Here is a 27,674-nt window from a genome sequence, read left to right as displayed (position 1 = left end):
TGTGTTGAAGTAGTTCTTCTTCTTCGTCGATCTTGGGATAGGTTCAAAGCAGGATGAATGTCGTTTGAGTTTCTGTTTGTGTTTCATCCATAGTCGGATGTTGTTCTGATGTATGATGTTCGATGTATTCATGTGGCATTTGTTGCCTTTATATGTACCCCCAACTATTATGTAATGGTACGATGTAATGATGTCCACCTTGCAAAAGCGTCTCCAATATGCGCTTCTATCCTTGGTGGGACCTTCGAGTTTCTTTAGAATAAAGTCGCATATTGGGCGTGACATGCACGTTGCGCGGCGCGAGGGCAGACGTGTACTGCCATGCCGACGCGGCGTTCTTCTGCACGCCGTGCCATGCCGAGGCGCACTACAACAGCTCCCTCGCGTCCCGCCACCGCCTCACGCGTGTCCCGCCCATGCCCGGGTACGTCCACGCGGAGGTTACGACCAGGGCGATGGACTTGGACCCTTGGGTAGCGCGCTGTTACATGCCGCCACAGCCAGCCGCACGCATATCCCGCTGCCCAACCACGTCCGCGTGGAGGTTACGACCAGGGCGATGGGCCTCAACCCCTGGGCTGCGTGCCTACATGCCGCCGCAGTCGGCCGCATGCGTCTCCCGCCGCTCAACGATGTCCGCGCGGAGGTTACGACCAGGGCAATGGGTCTCGACCCCTGGGCTACGTGCCTACGTGTGGCCACAACCGGCCGCACGCGTGTCCCGCCACCCAACGACGTCTGCGACTGCTGCAGGACCGTGCTCCAGCTTTTGGCCAGGCGGGTAGGCCTGGACGCAGGGGCCACGCGCCTGCGTGCCGCCGCAGCCTTCCGCACGCTCTAGGTCAAGTTCGCTGACGCGCCGCGATTGCCACTGCGTGTCCCAATGGCAGCCGCGTTGTGGAGGGAGGTGGCGGCTCACGGCAGCGTCCACGAGCCCGGCCATGCACTCCAACGCCTGGCAGCCTGGGCACACATGCCTGCAAGTTTCATTGTGGTGGTGGCGGTGGCAATCGGGCGCGCGCCAAGTAAGGATGGCCGCAGTGGACGCTGAGGAGGACTCGATCGACTACGCGTCAGAGGAGCTTTGATTATTTGTTTAGTATATCTTCTACTACTGGTGTACTGCTATGTCAGTGCGTTGCAACAAGAGAAAATTGATGCATTGCTATGAAAAAAAAGGCAAGTTTGGTCATCCACAAAAACGCCCAACAGAACGGTGCAAGCTCTGCAGTCAACGTAATATTTGCCGCCCATGGACGCTAAGAGAACTTCTAACAAAATTATACTGTAGTATCATTTTATACTAAGCCTAAATCTAGGGTGCAAATGTTTCCATGAACTACTGGCGTGACCCGTTTAACATGGTGATGCTTCCTCGCGTACGACATTAGCGGGCAACAATGACGGTAGTTAATTTAGGCTGGTCGTAATGGGTAGCATCATAAGTTAGTACTATGCATCTGATGCTAGTGTATGATATTAGTACCTCCGTAATGCATAGTACTCCCTTTATTTTTATATACAATGTCACAAACTCAGTTACGGATATCAATGTAAAATTTAATGCCTGCCTTGTAAGTCGGCTTTTCTTTTCGTTTACTGAGATCATTAACACGCGGCATGCATGCAAGGAAACCGAGTGGAGGAAGTAGCGACTGTCATTATGACTACATGCATGCAAGTACGAGAAAATATCATTAATTTTACCTCGATTACTGTTGATGGCCTTGTATATATGCAAAATATATATTCCATAGCCTTGTATAAGTAAGTGGAGTATCAAACATTAGTACTACCCCCATCCTGGTTTATCAGTCCTCTTTGTATTTTGTTCCAAAGTTTGACCTTAGATTTTAACTAACAAAATGTTAATTCATATCGTAAAAAATAATGTCATTGGAAACTATGTTGGGATACGAATCTAACGATATAATTAGTGACATACACTAATATTTTGTTAGTTAGATCTATGATCAAAATTTTACACAAAATACGAATGGGGCGAATAAGCCAGGACGGAGGTACTATCTTATAGATAACCCTGAATTATTTATGCCGATGCAAGACACATAGTAGTACAGTAGTACTATTTATTATGATACGGTATCATGATATGATACTTAATCCTCTCTTTTTTTATTTAGTTCTATGACACATCATCAAAATTGCCTAGTTAACATGTATGATACTTTCACATTTTGTGCTTCGGACATGACTATCCTTGCAAGATGGTTGTTTGCAAGTATTTTAGTTATTCTAACCTCCTAATGATGTATTAATTGCCCGTGGTTAATGTGAGACCTTGTGATCTAAGAGACAGAAGAGAAGCGAATTAATGCTGAAAATATTAACACTTTTTTTATTAATCCAAAGGTGTGGCTAGGTCTCAGCTGACTAAAACTTAATTAAGTCGCAGCCAAGTGATATAGTATGTAAGAAGAAAAGAAAAAACTAAAAATAATTTTTTTACGAATCTCCATGCAAAATAAAAAAAGATAAGCATCGATTGAGATATAACAAAGTCTCAGTCATAGCAAAACTGTTAATCTAATCCACAAGAACATAACTAACATGGCATCGGGCGGCGCGACTCTGCTCCGTCGTGAGACGTGTGACACTGTGCGCCGCCTGAGACTTCTTCGGAGCCATCTTCTCCGACTCCTTCAACGCCATGTTATACAGACGCTCCCCTACTTTTTAAGATATTTTTGTTAAGATAAGGATAGTCGTAATGTGAGTATCATACTCCCTCCTTTCCGGTTTATAGGGTTTATCTCAAAATTTTAGTTTTTCCATTTTATAAGGCTCAATTTGGTTGTTCCCCATCACATGTTCAGACTTCAAGGTGCATTAAATCATTGCATGCAAGTAAGAGAAAACTGACCAATGCATGCACTTTATGCATGCATGCATTGCAATTAATGCATTCGTAAACATAATTTTTTAAGGAAAACAAGAACATTAATTAGGTGCTTTTGCAAACTACAAAAAATATTCCACCACTCATCATCTACCTTGGCTGGTGAGATTTTTGAATTGAGCCTTATAAACCGGAAAGGAGGGAGTAGTTAGTATCATGCCTGCCAACTAAGCAATACTGATGAGGTGGCATAGAATTAAAGAAGAAAGAGATGTTTGAGTATTATATCACAATACCTTATCATATTAAATGATATGCTACCTTGTGTCATGAGGTAGTAAATATAGTCCGATATAATACTATCAACATATGATAGCATGCAGTATGAATGTAGTATCATACACTAGTATCATACGCATGATATTATATTTTTTCCAAAAGTATGCCAATGACATAGCATATTTTCATAGACATGATACTAATATATAATACTTCCCGTTACAACAAGTCTAGGAAACTCAAACTTGATATGGCCCGTTAACTAAAGCAACCACGTGGCTGGTTGGAGAGGATGGAGCTCACTCAGATAGCGACCGGCTTGTGTAGTAGGAGTACGTCCTAGTCCGAGAGGGAAGCGGTTTCGTGGCCAAAGGATCACTCTAGTCTAGCCATCCCATCCGTCCTCGCGTCGGCGCATCCCACCGATGGAGCCCCCCTCCAACTCGCGGCTCACGACGTTCCACCGCAGCCGCGCCGCACATGCATGGCCGTGGTTGGTGGTCGGAGTCATCGGTCATGGACGGGTACGTGGGAGTCGCGCGCGCGAGTGGCCCTCGCCACACCGCCCAACGTCGCTCTCGCCTCCGGCCGTTTGCATTGCATCCACGGAGTACAAAGCCGACCCCACGGGCCATGGGCTTCCTCCGTCGCCTTTAAATACGCGCTGCGACGAGGGGAAGCACGGCACGCTGCCGCCTCGCTCGCTCGCCGCCGGCCGAGGGCGCGTGGATGTGTACTACCGCGAGGGCGCGCTGCGAGCTGTGCGGCGCGGGAGCGGACGTGCGCTGCGAGGCCGACGCGGCGTGCGACGCCGAGGTGCACGGCGCCAACTTCCTCGCGTTCCGCCACCGCCGCACGCGCGTCTCCTCACCTCCCGGCCCCGAGGACGCGCTGTCCCGGACGTCCACGGCCGAGTCCGCGACCAAGGGCCAGAGGAGCCGCGCGCGGGGCAACGCGGTGCTCGAGGGCTGGGCCAGGCGAATGGGCCTCGAGGCGGTGGCGGCGCGACGACATGCCACGGCGGCCGGCCGCACGCTCCGGGCCCAGGTCGCCGCGGGGCCGCCACGCGTGCCGCTGCGCGTCGCGATGGCGGCCGTGCTGTGGTGGGAGGTGGCAGCTCACGGCGGCGTCCAGGAGCCCGGCGACGCGCTCCGGCGCCTGGAGGCCTGCGCGCGCGTGCCGGCGAGGCTCCTCCTGGCGGTGGAGTCGTGCATGGTGCGCGGCCGCGCTAAGAAGCGGACGGCCGCGGAGGGCTGGGGCGAGTGCTCACCACCCCACACACGAGACAAGACCAGACACATCTTCTCCAAGACATGACATGACTCGTTCGCTTAGCATATTTTTTGCTGTAAATAAGCTAAGCAGAGGTTGATCAAATCTTGTTGTTTTCCGCTTCTTCTTCTTCTTCTTCTTCTTCTTCTTCTTCTTCTTCTTCTTCTTCTTTTTGTCGCTGATGGAGTATTGATGTTGGTTAGATGTAACCCAAATAGAAGAGCAAAGTGACCGGCTTGTTGCAAAATTCTTCTTCCAAAAGATAGCATTCGTCAGCCTATATGTACGACAATAAAAAGTGCTATATCTTTTCTTCTTCTTAATTAATCGATGAGGCAAAACTTTTGCCTCCGTTTCAAAAAAAAAAACAATTCTAGCATAGCCGCATTTTCGGAAAAAGAAACATCCTCCTAGATTTCTATGGTATATGGAATTTATGGTTTCCTTTGGTGCAAATCCAATTATCTAAATTGGAAATAAGAAGCAATTCTCCCATTGGTAGCAAATGGTTATTCACTAGCAATACCCGCGCAGCGGCACGCCGCGCCCCGTCGATACGTTATGTGCATGCCTTGCTTTTTTGTGACTACAAACATATGCTCATTCACATGAGCATATGTTTGTAGTCACAAAAAAAACAAGACATGCACATGAACAATTTACAAAGGATATATTTATTATCAGCATGAGTGCTACATCTTGCAAGATGGAAATTACACATTGGCAATTTTTCCTAGCAACACTGGACACATTACAACTATTTGTAGCTTATATCCTTCTTGTGAATCCCCCCGTGGGATTGGGCACATGTGATAAAATGATAGAGAACCTTTACAAATTGTTTCAAGCGACCTATGGGTGCTTAGAAGCAGTGTATCCAACAATGATTATGAACAAATAAAAGAGGCATCAATATGATATGCATTTAGTTTAGAATTGACCACATTTGCTCTATCAATAAACAGAAAAGTGAGTTGAAACAGAAGCAAAATTTCTCATTCAAGCATATTTTCCCTCTTTGCCCTCCCATATATTCTATTATTTTTTGATGTTACATAATGATGTTCCTGGCATGTTTCATGTAAGATTTCATATGAAAGTTACATTTGTTAAAATAGTAATTCAAATAGTGTCATGTTGATTGCTATCAAGAACGAAAAGAAAATATACCAAATAATAAACTAATACTTAGCATTGTCAACACTGTTAATCAAAATGGATACTTCTTAAATTTAGACAACACTTTATAAAATCCAAGCAAATCTTTTGGTCCAATGTATATCCTAGCCCTTGATATCAAATTGTATATTTTAATTATTTTATTTATTATTCAGTTTTTGTGTGTTAACTTTTTTTTATGTTATGGTTTATGTCAAAAAATTATGTTCGTACGGATGCTGAAATATTCCAGCAAGAAAAACTTTATTGAATGAAAGGAGTCGGTGCATTATAGATAAATGGGGTACATAGTGATATTGCATGATATATATTTGATTCTTTGGTAATTCACAGTGTCCTTGTTCGACCGCCCACTGGATTTGTACCAGCGATAAGATGATACAGAGTTTTGTCTATACTTTGTGTTGAAATTCACACATGATAAAAGGAAGACTCATGTATTCATTTTTCAACTGTTTGATTGATTGCTAGTTTGGACATCATTTTATGTTCAGACGTACTGCATGTCATAAGGTGATCAACGAACCATGCTCAGGTGAACCAAAGTACTCGGAACCCAAACACCGCAGGATTCCGAAATTAACTTGTAAATATATTTAAGTGGGAGACACAAACATGACATATTTCAATGGAGCACCAGTTTTAGAATCATCTTCCCCGCCAGTAGCTAAAGCAAGAACCACCACAGAAGTAGCTCCGCTTTTAGGATTTGAATCATCTTTTGAAATGTTGACATAACCATTCCTTCTCCGGCAAAATCACTTTCTAGAATACACAAAGCAAAATCTCCTATCCCGAGGTGTAGTCCCACAAATTATGAACTCCTGCACCCCCATTTGCAGGTGCTATAGCATCATTAGGTCACAATTCTACCTGGCTGGCATCGAATGAGTTTGATAACAAAGGAACAACATTTGAGCTCATCTTTTTCTCTATCAGCCAAGGTGTTCCAACTTTCAAATTTGCGGAGTTGGAAGAAATGATTTTTGATTTGCCGTAAGTAATTGCCTCAGGCTGGTCTTGTATTTATAGTCAGGAGATATACATGGTGCAGAGTTTGTTACAACAAACATTGGCCGGATAGGAACAACTCTATCTCGTGCTAGATAAGCTATAGGAGATACTAACAGACTAGCTATACTAACTGACTAGTATCCTGGCTAACTCAATACGATTGCGTTAACATTCCCCCGCAATCTTAACCTATATGAAGGTTCAGATTGGTTCGTAATCGATTGAGCATGATCTTCGTGAGAGGTTTGGTGAAAGCGTCCGCCACTTGGTCTGCTGTTGAGACGAACCGAACATCAAGTGCTCCCATGGCGACCTTCTCTCTTACAAAGTGAAAATCAACTTCAATGTGCTTAGTGCGAGCATGAAATACTGGATTGGCCGTCAAATACGTAGCACCGAGATTGTCACACCACAGCACAGGAGCTCGGGGCTGAGGAACTCGCAGCTCTCTTAGCAATGACAGTAGCCAAGTAGCTTCGGCAGTCCCATTCGCCAACGCCTTGTACTCAGCTTCAGTGGATGAACGGGACACTGTTGGCTGCTTCCGTGCACTCCATGATACAAGGTTGGGTCCAAAGAAAACCGCAAACCCACTCGTAGACCTCCTGTCATCGCTGCAGCCCGCCCAATCGGCATCAGTAAAGACACTCAGAAGAGTGGAAGGTGATCGCCGAAGGGTTAAACCAGTGGACAGTGATCCTCGCACGTACCGCAAGATCCGTTTCACGGCCTCCCAGTGAGCATCAGTTGGTCTTGACAAGTACTGACAAACCTTGTTTACGGCAAAAGACAGATCAGGCCGTGTCAAGGTCAGATATTGAAGAGCTCCAATTGTACTACGATATCTGAAAGCTCCATCTTCACTAAGTCCATGACCTGAATCCCGTGTGAGCTTCTCATGAGTGCACATGGGCGTTGAGACTGCTTTGCAATTCGCCATATCTGTACGTTGCAACAAATCAAGAGCATACTTCTGTTGTGTAAGAATAATTCCCCCGGAATTGGGAAGCACCTCAATGCCAAGGAAATAATGGAGAGAACCAAGATCTTTGACAGGAAAAGTAGCTGATAATTGGCGTAGCAAATGCGTCATAGCCGAAGAGGAAGAGCTCGCAATGACGATGTCATCAACATAAACAAGCATGTAGATGGTGACACTGTCTTGGGCAAAGATAAACAGCGAGGTGTCGGCAACCGAGGGAACAAAACCGAGCTGCTGAAGACGCTCACTGAGACGAGCATACCATGCCCGAGGCGACTGCTTCAGACCGTAAAGCTCTTTATGGAGCTTGCAAACATAATCTGGACAAGAGGGATCTTGGAAACCCGGTGGCTGCTGCATATATGCTTCCTTAGCGAGAATTCCATGGAGAAAAGCATTGCTGATGTCCACCTGCCGGAGATGCCAGCCACGAGAGACGGCAAGAGAGAGCACAAGACGCACTGTGGCTGGTTTGACTACCGGAGAGAATGTTTCCGAGTAGTCGATCCCATACTGCTGAGTGAAGCCGCGAGGAACGAGACGTGCCTTGAACTTATCCAGGGAACCATCAGCTTTGTGCTTGACCTTGAAAACCCATTTACAGCTAATGATGTTCTTCCCAGGAGGACGAGGAACAAGTGTCCATGTCTTGTTTTGCTGAAGAACCGAGAATTCAGACTCCATGGCTGGACGCCAGTGATCATCGACAAGTGCCTGACGATAGGAGCGTGGTTCGGCATGAAACGCCCGCCGACGTGGATCATAGCGAACAGTGCCGTCGCTTGGCACCAGCTTTTTGACGATGTTGTCCTTGAGCCTGGTCGTCATCGGATGTGGCACACTCGCGGGCGCGACGTCGGGGACGGCCTGGGCGGTCGATGGAGACGGCGGGTCGACGAATAGCGGCCCACGTGCCGAGCTGGATGCGGAGTCGCTTGCCGCACTGCCCGCCCCGTCAGCAGCGGAAGGGCCAGCCGGTGACACGAGCGAGACCGGGGCATCCGGCCCAGTGGGAGTCGATGGAGACGTGGGCTCATGCGGCTGCTGAGAAATCCCATCTACATGGGAGTGACCTGGCGTGCATGCCGACGTAGAGTCGCTGGAGGCCAATCCAGCAGCACCTGCAGGAGACAAAGACGAACTGCACGTAGCATCAGATAGCAAAGTCGTGTCATAATTGCGCATGCGATCATCCATTAGAGCCGGCTCTGTGATAGGAAAAAGAGTAGGCGGTGTGGAGAGTATGGAGGAGGAATTTTCCGCTGGCAAACTAGTGGAGAACGGGAACACATGCTCATCAAATATGACATCACGTGAAATATAAATTCGACCGCTTGAGCGATCCAAGCATTTGTAACCTTTGTGCATGGAACTATATCCCAAGAAAACACATTACTGAGAGCGGAATTCTAGCTTGCGATTATTGTAGGGGAGTAGGTTTGGCCAACAGGCACAACCAAAAGCGCGAAGAAAGGTATAATCGGGTTTGTCACCAAAAAGACAGGAAACTGGTGTGGAGTTTTGGAGAACCCGAGTGGGCATGCGATTGATAAGATAGCAAGCTGTGAGAAAAGCCTCATCCCAAAAACGAACCGGAAGCGAGGAGTGAGCGAGAAGGGCGATGCCTGTTTCAACGATATGGCGATGTTTCCGTTCAGCGATGCCATTTTGTTGGGAGGTGTGAGGGCAGGAGACCCGGTGCGCAATGCCTTCCTTTTGGAAGAAGCGAGAGAGACGGCGATACTCGCCACCCCAATCCGTTTGTACAGTTTTAATTTTAGCATCGAGCATGCGTTCAACATGTTTTTGAAAAGTGTAGAAGGCTTGTTCAACATCGGATTTACGCTTAAGGAGATAGATCCATGTAAAACGGCTATAATCATCCAAAAAACTCACATAATATTTGAAACCACCCACAGAGGTAATAGCAGGACCCCATACATCCGAATGAATAATTTCAAGAGGAGCATGAGTGACATGAGTAGAATCTCGAAAGGGTAGCTGATGAACTTTTGCACGTTGACATGCATCACAAACACTAGAATTGGTAGAGGGTGCACAAGCAAATTTATTTATCCTAAGAACTGAATCAACGACGTTTTTGGACGGATGACCTAATCTTGTATGCCACAAATCTGAAGATAGCCTGACACTGGAGAGAGCTCGAGGACCGGACACGAGGGACGACTGCTTGTAGCTTGGCACCGGGTAGAGACCATTGCGGCATCTACTTTGAAGAAGAACCGCCTTCGTTGCTCGGTCCTTAAGACGAAACACATGAGGGTGAAATTCAGCAATGGCATCATTATCAGAAACAAGTTTGTGCACAGATAGGAGATGTTTGTTGACGTGTGGAACATGCAGAACATTACGTAGATGAAGATTTTTGCATGAGCCGGGTATAGTGGATTGACCAACATATGCAATAGACATACCTGCTCCGTTGGCTACGTGCACCTTGTCCTTGCCATCATAGCGCTGATGGAGGCTGAGACGATCAAGGTCGCTTGTCAGGTGGTCGGTGGCGCCGGTATCTGCATACCAGTCCATGTCAACGGAGTAGGAGCCAGAGCCGGTGCTGGCGACGTTGCCGGAGCGCTCACGCTGCTCCTCCGGCTGGAAGGCGTGGTTGAAGCGGTTGCGGCAGTGGAGAGCGTCGTGGCCGAATTTGGAGCAGACCTGACACTTCAGGTTACTCCGGCCATTGCCGCGGCCGCGGCCTCCACGACCACGTACGCCCTGATCGCCTTGTCCACCGCGTGCGCCTTGGCCGCCTTGACCGCCGCGGTGACCATCAGAGTTGCGTGCAGCAGCGTTGGCGGATGGGTGGATGTTGTCGGACGAAGCTTGTTGCTCGAGGCGAAGCTCAGCGCTGAGGAAGAAGGTGTAGAAGCTGCTGAGGCTAATGGGGTCGCCACGCGTCGTAATCGACGCGACCAGAGGCTCGAACTCGGGACCCAGTCCGGCGAGTATGTAGCCGAGCACCTCGTCGTCTTGGAGCGGCTTGCCGATGGAGGCCATGGCGTCAGCAAAGCCCCGCATCTTGCGGTAGTACTCCGAGGCAGTGAGGTCATTTTTCTTCAGATTGGAGAGTTGATAACGCAGCTGCATGATGCGTGCACGATTCTGTGAGGCAAACAAATCATGCAAGGTAGTCCAGACCTGAGCGGAAGTGGTGAGTTGGGTCATTTGCCCAAGGATGTCCTCGGTCATGGAGCCGAGGAGCGCGATCATGACGAGCTGGTCCTTCTGGTACCAGCTAAGGAACTCCGGGTTGGCGACCTCGACAGCTGCATCGCCGGTGCCCTGTGTGAGGGTCTGCGGCGGCGCTTTCTCGGTGCCCACGACGTAGCCGAACAAACCGGTCGAGGCAAGGGCGGGGACGGCTTGAGTCTTCCACAACAGGAAGTTGTCCCGCGTGAGGCGAAGCGTGATGAGGTTGCCAAGAGTGGTGACGGAGATCGGAGCGGAAGAGGAGGACCCGGCGGCAAGGGTGCCGGCGTTGATGGTGGAAAGGGCGCCGGAAGTGTTCGAGATGGGAGCAGCGGTGGAGCCAGCCATGATGGGCGAGATTGGATCTTACTGCTCTGATACCAAGTTGGAAGAAATGATTTTTAATTTGCCGTGAGTAATTGCCTCAGGCTGGTCTTGTATTCATAGTCAGGAGATATACATGATGCAGAGTTTGTTACAACAAACATTGGTCGGATAAACATTGGCCGGATAGGAACAACTCTATCTCGTGCTAGATAAGCTATAGGAGATACTAACAGACTAGCTATACTAACTGACTAGTATCCTGGCTAACTCAATACGATTGCGTTAACATGCGGACATCTTGACATCATTAAACAATGTTGGAAATATATCACTTTTGAATTAGATAAACTAACCTCTATCTATTGTCCCCGACTGCCCTTCATGAGGATATAAAACTAACTAAAAGTGTGCCTTAGCACGCATCAGCCATATACTCATATACACATAAACTATGAGCCAGGCCGATCACAACTGGAAAAACCTGATACAGTACGTACCCCTTGAAAGCCTTGGAGATGCACATGCAGGGAGGTAAATACACCAGTGATGCTTGAACTTGCCATGGATGTGCAGTTTAGTGCCTGAACTTGTAAAATACATTGAACTGATTCCATAACTTGGCATGGACGTGCATATACGGTTCAAATGACGTTTGTATACGTCCGCGACGCTGATGAGGCGTGCCAACATGGCATGGCACCGTTGTCAATGACTGGACAATGGAGACAAGGGTGTGTGGCCTGTTTTTTTTTCTTTTGCAAAAACCCCTCCAAAATTATTTTTCGTACAATAAGGCCCTTACAGAAAAACTGACAAATTTTTTGCTTCATGATGATTCATAACCTTGCGCTACAATTATTTTTCATACTATAATTATAAAATAATAAAAACTAGCGCCGTGGTGGTTAGAAAGGGCGACCTACTAGTCAAGTGCATGCTGGGCTAGCCAATAGACCACTTCACATTTGCTGCTTCATGATGATTCATAACCTTTATAAACTAGGCGGAACAACATAAATAAAGGAATTTTTTGTGAAGTATAAATAAAAGAAATTTAATGAACCAGCAAAAATAGTACCAACTATATGACTCGAACATCCGACCAAAGCTTATAGACCAGGTACAGATGCCATTCCAACCAATGAGTTCTCATGTATCAAAAGTACAAGTAATCTATATGACTGTCTAACAAACATAATTTCAAAAGAATGCAAAAATCTTCATGTCATTAAAATATCACATGTTATTTTAAGACATGCTCATTCAATTGAAAATATTTATGAATGATAAACATGTTTATATGATTCAAGTATTATTCATATGAGGATCCGCAATCTAAGGGCGCACTAGGCTTGTATTTTTTTTAGAAAACACACAGTTTTTACTTAAAGCATTTAACACATTTATATACTACGTGACTATTTTATTTCGAATGTGGAAACTTTAAAATTATATGAGAATTTATTTACATATATGAACATTTGTAAAACCAATATAATATTTTATTAAAAGGCAAACTTTTTTTTCAAATTATAAGATATAATCTTAATTCATAATTTTATTATGTGTATTTTTGTTAAATTATTGCATTGGTATTTTATGAAATTATATGAAATTTTTAATGTAATTTGTTTTAAATATATGTCTATTGTTTGTAACAAATGATTATACTTTACGTATTTTTTACAAAATTTTGAAATAAAAAAACTGAGCCACGCCATGGTCTAATTTAGTGAGAGGGGCTTGTTATGTTATAAACCTAAATTTATCATTTTTATCATTCGATGTCGTCAGTTGGAGTGGTATGTGCGTCGGCTCTATAGCCCCTGGTTGTAGGTTCAAATAAACAGGGCTATATTGCTGGAATAAATTTTTAAATTTATGTTGTTCAGCTTTATATATGTATACAGTATGAATCCTTTTATGACGCTAAATTTGAGCCGGCCTACTGGCTAGCCACACTCACTTGCGCGTGTCAGGTTGCTGTCTTGAACCCCGTATGCATTTTTAATTATTAATATATTTTTTATAATTTATCTTTGCAAGGAAAAAGTATTCTAGAGGGTTCTCCAGAAAACCCAGGCCACACATCCTGCCCATGTCATGATGGCGCGATCGTCATGGACATGTAGAAACGAATTTAAACCGTATATGCATGTTTATGCCAAGTTAGAGAAGCAGTTCAATGTATTTTGCAAGTTCAGGCATTAAAGTGCACATTCCTGGCAAGTTCAAGCATCAACGATGTATTTACCTCACATGCAGGTAGTCACATCAGCTTTTGCTAGTGCATACAAACGCTGGCCAATCACAACTCTATGTAAACTAATAGAATACGTGGTTGCCATGCAGCAGACTAACTTTATTCAACAAGATAAAATCAAGTGGTACATAGCTTCAAGCCCGTAAAAGTACAGATACTCAGGAGCCCGTAAAAGTACAAACGCCTCGGCAGCCCGCGCTCCTCCCACGCGCGCTCGCCCTGGCCGCCGCCGATGGCAAACACATGTGTCAGCGACACGGTCCTGTACTGAAGCAGCCTGCGGCACCACGGCGGCAGCACGAAGGGCTGCCCTCGGGTCGGCAGCACGCGGCGGTGCTCCCCGTCCCGTGATGGCGCCCAGGCCGGCGCCGCTTCGATGCATCTCAGTCTGAGCACAGGGACCATGGCACTATGGCAGCAACCGACGCAGGAGCACACGGAGGCATCCCTCGGCATCGCAGACCGTTGGCATGCGCATTGCACACAGCCGGTGCAGAGGCGGACGTCGTCGCCGTGTGCCTTGGTCGACCGGGAGTGAAGCGACGGCGCGAACATGGCGTCTCCTCGCCAGGGAAGGTCACGGCTGAGAGTGCGATGCCTCGACTGCGTGAAATAGAGCATACATATGGACGCGACGGCGCAAACGCAGACGCTGTACTGACACGCCTTGGTTGACCAGGAGGGAGAGGATCGCCCGGACGTGCCCGCCACTCGCCAAGGAAGGCACGACGCTAGAAACCAACACTATGCAGACTGCTAGAACCACGTGAAGAGCGGCTGGCTACCGCCACAGGGGAGCACTGACAATGGAGTCGCGATCGAGCGCCACACGACGCCCGGAGGGAACCGCGCCGGGAGGTCGTTGCCCCCACGTAGCGCGCGCCTGTAGGACCATGGCCACGGTCAGCCACGTCGGAGGGCGTCGTTGTGCCGCGCGTCATGTGCCGGAGGTCGCTCACTGGATGGCCTCGCATGCCGCGACACCGCTCCACCACCGGGATCTTGGCCGAGAGTCGCCGCCTGCGCGGGGTGCTGCTTGTTCCACGTCGAGATGGGTCTTTCTCTGAGACCGGGCCAACTGCACCGACGGCCTACCCAGTCGGCCAGAACTGCAGGTTGAGGCCGCTGGAGCAGGGCTGCCCCGCAACCCGGAAGATGCCCTCAGCCTTTGAGTTGCTGCAGGTGGCCGACATCGAGGGTGTGCTCGCGAGCAGACCAACCTGATTGTGCTAGTGGGAACCGATGGGTGAAGTTGCCGTTGTGAAGCCGCCGCCACGCCATATCGGCTCCATCCGGCCGCCGCATCATGGTTGTAGTGCCTGGGCCTGGCTGGGAGGAGGGGGCGCGTCCAAAACATATGAAGCTGCAGCGACGGAGGAGAGAAGGGGGGAGGGGCCGCCGAATGGAGATGATGCCCGGCAGTGGGGGCTCCGGTGATGCACCGGCCGTGGGCATTGTCAGGAAGGATGATGGGTGTTGTGAGCTCGAAAGAACGCGTGAGCCTTTTATAAGCCCGTACAGCGGTGGCTTGGCCACGCGCCGCATAAGCGGTGGAGGGCGCATGCCATGCTATTTCACGCGAGCCTTCCATAGAGACACGCGGAGAGATTAGTTCATGTAAGCGCACCGTCGACAAAGCAGGGCGCCTACATACAACGGTCGAAGCGGTGAAAACGATTGTACGTGGACTGCACCGGAACAAACAGGAAACAACAACCGAACCAGCAGCGCCACGCATGCAACGATAGCGACAGGAACCAACAGCGGCAGAGATCGACAGCGACCAATCACAAAACCAAAGAAGCATCTGAAGCCAGAAAGCGACCCGGGCCAACAGCGGCAAAGATCGACAGCGACCAATCAGAACACCGAAGAAGCCTCGAAGCAAAAAGGACTGTCAGGAGACGAACTTCACCACAAAAACCAACCCACACACAATGGAAAATAGTAAACCAACCAAATCAACCTACACACACGTTCAAAAAATTTGAAATGAAAACCTAGACACACCACTCATTTGTACACATCCAGGTACCAAAATAATACACGTGCCAGATTCAAACCTAACCAAGAGTCACTTTCAACCAAGTGGGTAAATCTCAAGCCAAAAACTTTGCCTGGAATAGATGTTTGGATATTAAGCGGAGGAAATAGTAATAAAAAAAAAGGCTTATGCTCCTTTATCTTAAAAAAAGGACTAACAGAGTCAGCTACTTAGCCAACTTTCATAATTAAATACCGTCACTGTATGGATAAAGGTCGACCCGACGGAGAAGGTATTTTTTTCCTCGGTCAACTGAGTTAAAACGGTGCGTCGGCGTGGGCGCCGGGCAGTTGGAGTGGGACGAGGTTTCGTGGCCAAGGACGCCTCTATCGTCGCCGCATCTTCCCCCTCCCCTCCAAAGTACAAACTCGCGGCTCACGACGGTCGACCCGAAAATTCTAAATCAACGGACTATTACGGGGTCTCTTTGTTAACTAATCTTCCCCCCGATTTTCAAGGGGTGTGGGCCCCTCATCATTCTTTCTTTCAATCAAATTGTCCCAGATAAGCTTCCCCGTAAAAGCCCGTTGTCATCTGTCCGTACGTGTAGCAAAGCTCCGGTCGACCGCAGCCGCCAGCTTGTGCAAGCGCCGTGGAGTTTCGAGTGGCCGCGGTTGCGTTGCGTTGGAGTCACGGTCGGGTCAGGTGCGTGCGTGGAGGAGCGGAAAAGATCTCGATCGCGTGTTGCGTTCCAACTATACCTACTGAATGAACTTGCGCTCACTAAATCCACGTCGGCTAGACGCTCGAGCTGGTGCGAAGCCGTAAAAGACGATCGAGTTGTAGTCTGTTGTACTATACTTGTATTGAAGATGGGCGGCTGCATTTGAATCTCCCACCAAGCGGCGGCTCAACTTAATAAACTGAATAATACTACAATGTAGTGTCGCTTCAGTTTGGTTGGGGCCACATTTTTGTTCTTGTTTTCCCAAAAAAGTTATTTGGGGTTTTGGTTTCATGCATTTCATGGCCCCGATGACAAAGAGTTCACGGTAGAGATGCATCACAGGGGAAATACCCCTTGATTCCGGGTTGTATATACACCCTATATAAGGGGGAAAATACAAACAAAGTTAGAATAGCTCAGAAGTTTTTTTCTAGAATAAACGTGACTTTCTTTTGCACTAGCTAGTATATAAATTTTCACGAATAATAAACCAGTGTTGACTTCAATGCAAAAAAATAAATTATATATGCTATATAGGCATCGTTAAGGAAAATTTCCCACTGTTTTGCAGGGTTATGACACCACATGCTATGTGATTCCCTGCAACGCTCAAGTGCATGCAGTTTCAGTTATGAATACAATTGTGATTCCCTGCAACGCTCAAATGAAAGAAAAACTAAAACAGATCAAAAAAATTGTGAATGCGCAAAAGACTTGCATATCATTGTATTGATAGGGGGAAAAGAAAGTGATTGTTACAGGAGTGATCTCGTGAGCACATGCGCAAAAGAGATGGTGTGAATGAGAAAAACAAGGGCGCGGCTATGGGGGCCGTGCGACCCGGGAAGAACACACTATGTCTCGTCAATCAGTTGGCCAAGCCCCTTGGCCCCGGCGCGCACCCAAGCGCGGGCGTCTTCTTTGATGCAGTCAGAGAGTCTGGCGACAGAGGGGCTGGCAGCGTTGAACATGCAGTCATTGCGGTACTTCCAGAGTCTCCAGGTAGTGAGGATGATGATGGTGGCAAGCCCTCGACGAAGGGCGGTCGGAGAGTCATGTATGGAGGCGGAGAACCACTCGCGAAACTCGCAGTCCGGGCTGCGAAGGGTGGCAGTGGCGTGGCGCCAAGATAGGGTCTCGTGCCATACCTGCCGCGAGAACGAACAACCAGCAAGAAGATGTTGCATGGTCTCCTGCTCCTGGTCGCATAGAAAGAATCAATTATTGGCATTGATATTACTCTTTGAGAATAAACAAATGATTAAAAATCAATCAATGAAAACATTTGCACGCAATATTAACAAAAATTGTGCTTTTCTATATGTGCAAGACTAACCTTACAATAGCCCAATTTTCAGAGAAATGTATTTCACAAGAAGAAATGAATTAGCGGGATTGATATTGGTCTTAAACAAGAAATAAAATAAAAATAGTAACTGAAACAAAATCCATATAATGAAGTTTTCTAAGAAAAAATGAATTATTGGCATTGGTATTACTCTTTAAGAAGAAAGAAAATAAAATAAAAACCTAAACAAAATCTAAATGATGAATTTTTGTAAGAATGAATTGGTGGCACCGGTATTTCCCTTTAAGAAAAAAGAAAACTAAAAAAACTAAAACAGACAATGACAAAATTTGGAGATAACATACACAAAATTGTGTTTAAAAATATATGCATATATTAGTAGAATTTTCACAAAACTAAAGTTTTCTTAGAAGGAACGAATTAGTGGCATGGGTATTGCCCTTAAAGAAGAAATAAACCAAATAATAATTAAATCAAAACAGAATAATAAAGTTGTATTAGAAACAATGAATTAGTACCATAGGTATTACTCTTTAAGAATAAAGATAATGAAAAAGTTAAAGGAACTTGCACACAACTTTGCACTAAAGTTACACTTATGTAGTATGCAAACACCAATCATAAATTGTGTATTTTTTCTCGTATTGCATAGTATTTATTTATTTACATTTATACTCATCCAACATCTAAAAAATATCTAAAAACCTACTAATAAAGAAAAACAAAAGGAGAAACACATAAAAACAAAAGAAAAAAAAGGGAAAGAGGGACCGACTGGGAGGTACAAGTAATGGGCTTCAGCCTGATAGCAATTCGACTGACCCAAAATATGTGGCCAGTCAAAAGAAATAGCCCAAAGAAACTCATAGAACAGCCCGGAAGAAATGAAAATGTAGCATGAATCTTAGAGCAAGAATCAGCGGCCAGGAAATTGACTGACCCAAACTGAAAATTCAGGCGACTTGCATATAGCTAAAGTCAATGTTATTATCTTATGAATCAGACTATCTTTGGAGTCCTTTTATGATGCCTTGGTAAATATGGGCCGTCAGTCGGACTAGATTGGACGGTCCAGATCGGATGCAATACGCTGACGACGTGTATTATATTGCGGCCCGACGAGCATTTTCGGTAAAAAAAAACTCAAACAAATCAACATTTCCCTCACAAAGTATTGTAGGGGTATTTTTGAGAGAGAATTTTATCCATTTCATTCCCCTCACTGCAATTCCCCCCTATACCGCGACCATTCGCGGTAGTAGGGCTTGACCTCTAGCCGGCGGTAGGGTTTCATCCCTATCCGACAGGTTGGAGTAGCACATCTGCTGCACCCCATCACCCGCTCCGCCCCTTCCTCCCATTCTAATCCACTTCCCCTCTCGCACCTCCTCTTCATCGAAGAACATGAGCAGAGGCCGTCCTTCCTCCCCGCGGCCGCCGCCGCCGATGATCAATTCGTCGCCATCCACCTTCCGAGTCCTCTATGTGTGTGCCTCTAACCATGAGGTGAGCCGCTACATATTTCCTCCTTCCCCGTGGTTGTTTGCGTCCCCATGCATGTCCTCTGGCAGCAAAGTGGTTGCGTACCAAGGTGCCGTTCTCACTACTAGCGTGGTATTGCGGGACTAGGATGAAGCCGGCCGGCCTAGATGGTGAGCCCCATTTGTGCGAGCTCATCCACCTCACGGCCAAGATCTAGGTATGTTCGATTGTTGATAATGTACAATTATTCTGGAGTTCTGATACAATTATATAACTAACTGAATCTTTATTCCTTCAATTTGGCTGATAGGTGAGACTTGGTTGGTTTATTTAGGAAGAGGTGATAATCTATTAATTTCATATTGTAGTATAAACAATTGATAGCTTATGTTGGTCAGTATTTATGGTGCTCGCTTCTTCATATGCAATTGCTGGACTGGGGTAATCTATGAGACAGTATGTATGAGTGGTCGACTGATTTGGGCATGTGGTTTATATAATTTTAAGATTCATAGGGGATATATCCAGCATTTGAGGATAAGCGTAAATTCTTATTACGATGATTTAGCTTTGTTAAAGAGAGAGGAATGAGCATTGGATTGTAAAACCGTTGCTTTTGATTCTTGGAATATTAGTTATGTGCATCTTTTGTTAGTTGGATGCTCGCTTCTTCAAAAAGTTGATACCCTCTGAACTAGTGCCGGTGTAAGATAGAATACACGAACGTATATTACATTTTTCAAAAAAGAATAAGCTGCATGTTTACACTATGAACAAAACAATGGACAAAAAATAGTAATTTTTTCACTGTTTTGCAGGCTTATGATGCTACATGCTATGTGATTCCCCAACGCTCCAGTGCTGCTGGTGGGCAAGATGGAGGCGGGATGGAGGCGGGATGGATGTACCATGCCAGCCCGATGTGCTCCCGATGGTGGCCACCCCGTTCTGCTCCCGATGGTGGCTACAGCGAACGCTACTACATCGACGCGTAACTAGCAGTGTTCGAGAGGAGTACACGTTGCAGGCTAACCGCGTCCAGCTATGAACACTACTGGAGAGCTACTCCTTAGAGCATCTCCACTAGCCTCGCCGGCGGCCAAAAAAGTATCCACTCACGCCCTCAGGATCTTAATTATCGCCGGATTTGGATAAAAGTATGGCCGGCGCTCCCACCCAAACCCAGGATCCTGGGGGGCAGCTGGGGACGCCGGCAGTTGCCTTTTGCATGCACAGGTCCACTATCAGCCCCTCTCTCCCCTCTCTCCCCTCTCTCTCCTCTTTCCTCTCCTTTCTCTCTTTTCTCTCTCCTCTCTCATCTCCCTTTCCTTTAAAACCTACCACACACAGCACATGGCCAGGGGCGTCCGGCAGCGCGAGCTGCGCGGCGATGGCCGAGAAGGACGACGGCTTGGACTCGAGCTCCAGGCGCTGGAGGAGGCGCCACTGCGAGATGAGCTTCGGCAGGTGCGCCTCGTCCGCGGCGGAGTGCAGCGGCAGGAGCGCGAGCCGGCGCAGTCTCGGGCAGTCGGCGGCGACGCGGTCGAGCTCGGCGGCCGGCGTGGAGAGGAGCGGCGGGAGCGCGAGATCGGACACGGAGCCCGCCGCGCGGGCGAGGCAGAGCATGAGGAACCCCGCGAAGGCGAAGCAGGCGACCCCGTGGCGGCGCGCGAAGGCGGCGGCGAGCGCGCCCCAGGGCATGAAGCGCGCGATGTGGTCCTGGCGGAGGTCGAGCGCGCGCCACAGGGACGTGATCACCAGCACCCTCTCGTCCTCGTCGGCTCCCGCTTCTCGCCTCCTAGGGGCGCAACCAGTGGCAAAATTCCCGCCCCCAGGCCAAAGTTCTCGCCGGCAGCCCCCCAGGAGGCAAAAAAAATGCCTTCTGGGGGGCTCAACGGCAAGAGATGCTCTTAGCAGCGTTTGCCTGGACGCTGCTGGTTGTTGACTACCAGCGGTGCGATAGTAGCGGCGTTCCACTCAAACGCTGCCACAGAGCACATTCGGAGACCGCCAATGAGGGGGTTCTGTACTAGTGCATGGGTCAAATGTCGTTTGATGCCGGTCAAAGGGCTAGATTTGTCGGTCAAACGGGTTAGGGTTAGGCCGCTCCGGGGTCTTGGGAGGGTAGGAATCCTACCAAAACTTGCATTGTGTCCTAGCACATGTATATAGTTGTGGTGGTATGTTTAAATACTCAATACCTGGCTCCCGAGTGTGACCGGCTTCAGGAACGGCAATAACACCGAAGGAACATTCGACGGTAAGAGGGGGAAACTGCCACCACAAGTGACCCGGACGGAATCTTGTGATAACTTGGGTAACCTATGGTCTATGTCTTTGAATCTGATCTTTATATGGGTAAACTAGGGGGTCTAAAGAGTAAAAAGGCCATCAAATATTGAAGTGGCAAGTTGGGGTAAAAGAGAAAGATAGGGAAATTGACGACAGTGAAAATAAGGGCCATGAAATCTAGTCGGAAGAAAATGAATGAGAAATAGGAAACATAAATAATATTAAAAATAAATATAAATGCAATGGTCTGGAAACCTTTTTGTATTAAAAATAGATTTGCAAAAAATATGTAAAACTTAAGACGAGTGTGTAGAGTCATGGCACACGGCTTGTAACGTGTCTAAGCCGAGTGTAATGCTAGGGCACATGGCTTATAACTTGTATAAGCTGAGTGGTATGTCAGGGCACACAGCTGATAACTTGTATAAGCTGAGTGGTATGTCAGGGCACACGGCTTATAGACTGCTCTTTGACGGCGTCATCATCCACGCCGTTGTTTACACATGGCATATACCCTTACGAGAACTCGCTGTAAGCCGAGAGCCTTTTTGTTTACATACCGAGTGCCCTTTTTAAACTGAATACATGTTGTAGGCACTCGGCTTATAAGGTACTGTAAGCCGAAGCCTCCATGTTTGTTGTGTGTTCTTTTAACGGTACTCGGCTAGGGATGTAAGCCAAAGTACCCGAAATATTGCACTCGGTTTACACACATGGCTACACGGAAACGCATGATTTTGCTGTAGTGAATACTGGCAAATGATTGACATAATACATGCACAAAACAGTGGACAAGTATACCCATGGTGGTTGTTTGCGTGAAACATAATACTATGATGGTTTTTTTTGATAATCTAATACTATGATGGTTTTTTTTGATAATCTAATACTATGGTGGTTTTGCGTAATTACAAACAAAAAGTTCTCTAGTATAGTATGGACGTTTGCTCGCAAGAGAGACGCGTCCTTTCAAGTTCTCCTCTGTCGACTAGAGAGCGGACCAACGAGCTCGGATAACGACCGGCGGACACGTAGTACGGTACGTAGTTCGAGCGGGTCTAGGTTTCGTGGCCAAGGATGACTACGTACTTATCCCACCGATGGAATGGAGCCCCCATCCCCCAAACTCGCGGCTCACGTCGACCAGCCGCCGCCACTTGTGCAAGTGCAGGCGCGCCGCGGAGTATTTGTGCGGCCGTGGTTGCTCCTTGGACTGGTGGATGGGCACCAACGTGGAGGAGCGGAAAAGATCTCACGCCCCCGCCGTCGTCTATAAATACGCGCCCGGACGAGGGGAAGCAAACCACGCTGCCTCGTCGTCCCCCTCCGTCGTCTCCCTTGGTCCGTACGTACGTACTTGGAGGAGCTGAAAGAACGCTCGATTGTTTGGCGCGAGCTTGCTAGCATGTGTGCCGGCGACGGCACCAGGGAGCGCTGCGCATGCGCGCTGTGCGGCGCGGCGGCGGACGTGCACTGCGAGGCGGACGCGGCGTTCCTCTGCGCGCCGTGTGACGCCCAGGTGCACGGCGCCAACTTCCTCGCGTCCCGCCACCGCCGCACGCGCGTCTCGCCGACGCCTAAGGGCGTGGGCGTCATGTCCAGGACTGCTACGACGTCGAGCTCCTGCGTGTCCACGGCTGACTCCGCGACGACGGCGGCGCTGCACGGCAGGAAGACGACGCCGCCGCCGGCTAGGAGGCGCGCCGCGCGGGGCGAGGCGGTGCTTGACGGCTGGGCCAGGCGGATGGGCCTCGAGGCGGGGGCGGCGCACCGGTGTGCAACCGCTGCCAGCCGCGCGATCCGGGCCCAGGTAGCCGCGGCCATGCCACACGTGCCGCTGCGTGTCGCGATGGCTGCGGCGCTGTGGTCGGAGGTGGCGGCTCATGGCGTCCACGAGCCCGGCGAAGCGCTCCGGCGCCTGGAGGCCTGCGCGCACGTGCCGGCGAGGCTCCTCGTGGAGGTGGCTCCGGTGTCGACGATGGGGAACGCGCGCGGGAAGAAGAGGACGGCCGCAGTGGACGCCGCCGAGGACGGCTGGGGCGAGTGCTCGATCGTGAGCCCACACAAAACACCATCTTCTCCAAGACACGAGCTTCTCTTGTTCGTTTAGTACTACAGTACTACTACTAGTAAGTTCTACTGTAGCTCAGATGATCAAATTACAACCAAAGATATACATGACGTTACTGTGTATTAAATATAACATGAATAGAATTGCGAGGCATATGCATGAAGTATAACATGCAAAAAAAATCATCTAAAATACATTGAGTTGAGCGTATTTTGGCTAGGTGTCTTTTTTGGCAATCTCAAAGCTAATGTACAATCCACAAAGTTGGAGTATGATTTATGAAGGTACATAGCCTTAAATACGAAGTAAAAATGAATGACAGTCTGGATATAAAAAGAATTTAGGTCCAAGTATGGAAGAGTCTAGAATATAGTAGAAGTGTGCCTTGAGTTTTGTGCAAAATGTTCACATGGCTTCTAGATAGTACACATAGAATCTTCTAGATAGTACACATGGCATAATATGGTGAAGTAATGAGAAGATCCAACAGTCAACAACAATTCGATTTGCCACGTCACTACCGCCAGATCGGCTTAATCCAACAGTGGTATTCAAAGTTATTCGTGCACTATATGATGGTATAGATATAAATATAGATATAGATATAGATACAGATATATATAGATATTAATTGTTTAAATGTTGTAGTAAAAGTTGATCTAATCGATGACCAAAAACTTCATTCATAAACATACTCAAAATTTAAATCCCCAAAAATCCCCGGTATTGAGAGGGTGGCTCCTAATCGATGCACAAAACTTCATCCTCCAAATATTTTGAACTGCATTCTTCCATTTGTGCATTCAAATGAGCAAATTGCACTTTATAATGAACACATGAACAACATTTGAACATAGAGTTCATAATTAAACATGACTTTCAGCTTCACAGTTAGAGATACATAATTAAACTTAGCTCCGACGGAAGTCAAGCCTACCATAAGCACAACTAAACATAAATAAAGTTAGATTAATTTTTAAATATAAATAAAACTACCATATAATCCAAGTTTAATCCTTGCTACATTGCAAGCCTCCTCCTCCTCCTCCTCTTCCTCCGTCGCCACCTTAGTGGAAATGTCCTCATGTAGCTCGCCGAAGACCTCGTCGTGAGCCCTCCGACGTGCCTCAAAGGCGACCCGGTGCTCATAGTAGGCGAACTCGGCATGATATGAGGCCAAAAAGGCCTTGATTGCTTGGCGCTCCTCGCGACAAATTTCTCAATGGTGGAGCGTTACTCCGAGTTTGGCATGACACAAGGCCACAAAGGCCTCGATTGTTTGTTGTGTTGGAAATATGCCCTAGAGGCAATAATAAATTAGTTATTATTATATTTCCTTGTTCATGATAATCGTTTATTATCCATGCTATAATTGTATTGATAGGAAACTCAGATACATGTGTGGATACATAGACAACATCATGTCCCTAGTAAGCCTCTAGTTGACTAGCTCGTTGATCAACAGATGGTTACGGTTTCCTGACCATGCATGGACATTGGATGTCGTTGATAACGGGATCACATCATTAGGAGAATGATGTGATGGACAAGACCCAATCCTAAGCATAGCACTAGATCGTGTAGTTCGTATGCTAAAGCTTTTCTAATGTCAAGTATCATTTCCTTAGTCCATGAGATTGTGCAACTCCCGGATACCGTAGGAGTGCTTTGGGTGTGCCAAACGTCACAACGTAACTGGGTGGCTATAAAGGTACACTACGGGTATCTCCGAAAGTGTCTGTTGGGTTGGCACGAATCAAGACTGGGATTTGTCACTCCGTGTAAACGGAGAGGTATCTCTGGGCCCACTCGGTAGTACATCATCATAATGTTCACAGTGTGATCAAGGAGTTGATCACGGGATGATGTGTTACGGAACGAGTAAAGAGACTTGCCGGTAACGAGATTGAACAAGGTATCGGGATACCGACGATCGAATCTCGGGCAAGTATAGTACCGCTAGACAAAGGGAATTGTATACGGGATTGATTAAGTCCTTGACATCGTGGTTCATCCGATGAGATCATCGTGAAACATGTGGGAGCCAACATGGGTATCCAGATCCCGCTGTTGGTTATTGACCAGAGAACGTCTCGGTCATGTCTGCATGTCTCCCGAACCCGTAGGGTCTACACACTTAAGGTTCGATGACGCTAGGGTTATAAAGGAAGTTTGTATGTGGTTACCGAATGTTGTTCGGAGTCCCGGATGAGATCCCGGACGTCACGAGGAGTTTCGGAATGGTCCGGAGGTAAAGATTTATATATGGGAAGTCCTGTTTTGTTCATCGAAAAAGTTTCGTGGTTTATCGGTAACGTAGCGGGACCACCGGGAGGGTCCCGGGGGTCCACCAAGTGGGGCCACCAGTCCCGGAGGCTTGCGTGGGCCAAGAGTGGTGAGGGACCAGCCCCTGAGTGGGCTGGTGCGCCTCCCACAAGGCCCAAGGCGCAGCAAAGGAGGAGAAGGGGAAACCCTAGGGGGCGCCCCCCCTCTCCCCCTCTTGGCCGCCACCCCAAGACCCATCTAGGGCTGCCGCCCCTCTAGGGGTGGGAACCCTAGAGGGGGCGCACCCTCCTCCCCTTCCCCTATATATATGAGGCCTAGGGGCTGCCCAATACACGCGATTTGATCTCTCTCGTTGGTGCAGCCCTCCCTCTCTTTCTCCTCATATCCCGTGGTGCTTGGCGAAGCCCTGCAGGATTGCCACACTCCTCCACCACCACCACGCCGTTGTGCTGCTGCTGGATGGAGTCTTCCTCAACCTCTCCCTCTCTCCTTGCTGGATCAAGGCGTGGGAGACATCGTCGGGCTGTACATGTGTTGAACGCGGAGGTGCCGTCCGTTCGGCACTAGGATCATCGGTGATTTGGATCACGACGAGTACGACTCCATCAACCCCGTTCTCTTGAACGCTTCGCTTAGCGATCTACAAGGGTATGTAGATGCACTCTCCCTCCCCTCGTTGCTGGTTTCTCCATAGATAGATCTTGGTGACACGTAGGAAAATTTTGAATTTCTGCTACGTTCCCCAACATGTTGCTCCTCCGTGATCTCGTTGTCCTCCATCTCTTGCTCACGCTATAGCTGCTCAAACCACGTTAGTTGAGGGGTGGACTTGGACGAGGAGTAGGTTGTTATCTCCATGTCCTCGCTACTGATATCACCAGAGGACGAGCTCAACAATGGAGTGTGCACAACAGAGCAGCCAGTTGCGATCGTGGAGGAGCTTGATGGACCATGATGGCGCGGCTACCACGGCAGCTACATGGGTACGACTGAGATGCCGTGACACATCGTCCGCAAGCAAAATTGGCATTGGGCATTGATACAACCTAAATGTATCTACTTTTCTGAACACTTTGCTATGTTTTTTCCACCTAATTTGCATAATTTGAATAAATACTAATCCGGGCTGACGCTTCAGCGAGATTTCTATGTGTTATTTTCTGTGCAGAAAAGTTACTCCAAAAATTATAGAAATTTTATCCGTAAGACAAGAGCCACGGAGTCAGAAGATGGAACCAGGGGCACCCGTGGGACCCATGCGGGCAGTCTACACGACCACCCCTAGCCGCATGGTGTGCCGACATGGGGCCCACAGGTACCGCCCTTCGATGCCTTTGGCATATATTAAATTGTGAGGTGGAACTCACATTGGGGTGTTTTGCAGGGGCGTGATGCTGAGCCCATAAATCTTGGGTGGAAATGCCACAAAGCAAGCTCATGCCTTGAAAATCAATAGTCGGGGATTGCGGACCACGCACCGGGAGCGCGCGGGGGGGGGGGGGGGGGGGGGAGGGGGGGATGAAATGAGATAAAGGGGAAAACGATGGTGGCAATGGCGCGTGTCAATGGCGCGTGTGAAGACGATTTTCAAACGCCTTTGGATCGGGTCAAGAATTTGGGGGATGTGGATGGCAAAAACACTACCTGACTGGAAGTTTGTCCCATTGTTCCACCCTAATTTGGAAAGTAGCGCAAATTTATGAGAAGTGGTTTTGTTTGGTTGAACACGTGAATTTCATAAAGTTGTCCCAATCTTCGACAAATAGCACTATCTTTTTGAAAATATGATGCGACTAGTCTGTGAGAAGAGTAACATGGGTTGTGGATGTGGAGGATTGAGGGAGGGGGTCTCATACCATCATTCATTGCCGATTCTTATTTAAGGCTACCACTTTTATATATCGACTATTTTAGCAAAAAAGACATGTGAAAGACACTATTATTTTCAGCTAAAGCTATAAAGATAATGAGACACCTTTGTGTCTTATTAAGGTGGAATACTAATTCAGTGGGAGGTGACACTTCCATTGATAACAAGGCTCCTGCGGTGGCTTCGTCAATCTACCTGCCAACTCAGTCTCTCAAAGATGCTCATATGATAGGGTATGTGTGCATGCATTTATCGGGGTGAGAG

At 47.8% G+C, this 27,674-nt stretch overlaps 2 protein-coding genes across 2 annotated transcripts; both read left to right on the top strand.

The window, feature by feature from the left end:
- The first annotated feature begins 3,797 nt into the window (after positions 1 to 3,797).
- LOC125556523 (uncharacterized) lies at positions 3,798 to 4,526 on the top strand. The gene has a single exon (XM_048719240.2). The coding sequence runs from the start codon at positions 3,869 to 3,871 to the stop codon at positions 4,454 to 4,456; it is 588 nt and encodes a 195-aa protein (XP_048575197.1). The 5' UTR covers positions 3,798 to 3,868; the 3' UTR covers positions 4,457 to 4,526.
- Positions 4,527 to 22,553: 18,027 nt separating this feature from the next.
- LOC125556521 (uncharacterized) lies at positions 22,554 to 23,815 on the top strand. The gene has a single exon (XM_048719239.2). It carries the CDS (start codon positions 22,589 to 22,591, stop codon positions 23,291 to 23,293), a length of 705 nt encoding a protein of 234 aa, XP_048575196.1. The 5' UTR covers positions 22,554 to 22,588; the 3' UTR covers positions 23,294 to 23,815.
- The last annotated feature ends 3,859 nt before the right edge of the window (positions 23,816 to 27,674 follow it).

Source organism: Triticum urartu, chromosome 5A, assembly GCF_056163025.1.
Source record: "Triticum urartu cultivar PI428250 chromosome 5A, HENAU_Tu73, whole genome shotgun sequence".
Taxonomy (NCBI): Eukaryota; Viridiplantae; Streptophyta; class Magnoliopsida; order Poales; family Poaceae; genus Triticum; species Triticum urartu.
Note: the sequence above shows the minus strand (reverse complement) of the source record. Positions and strands in the feature narration are given on the sequence as shown.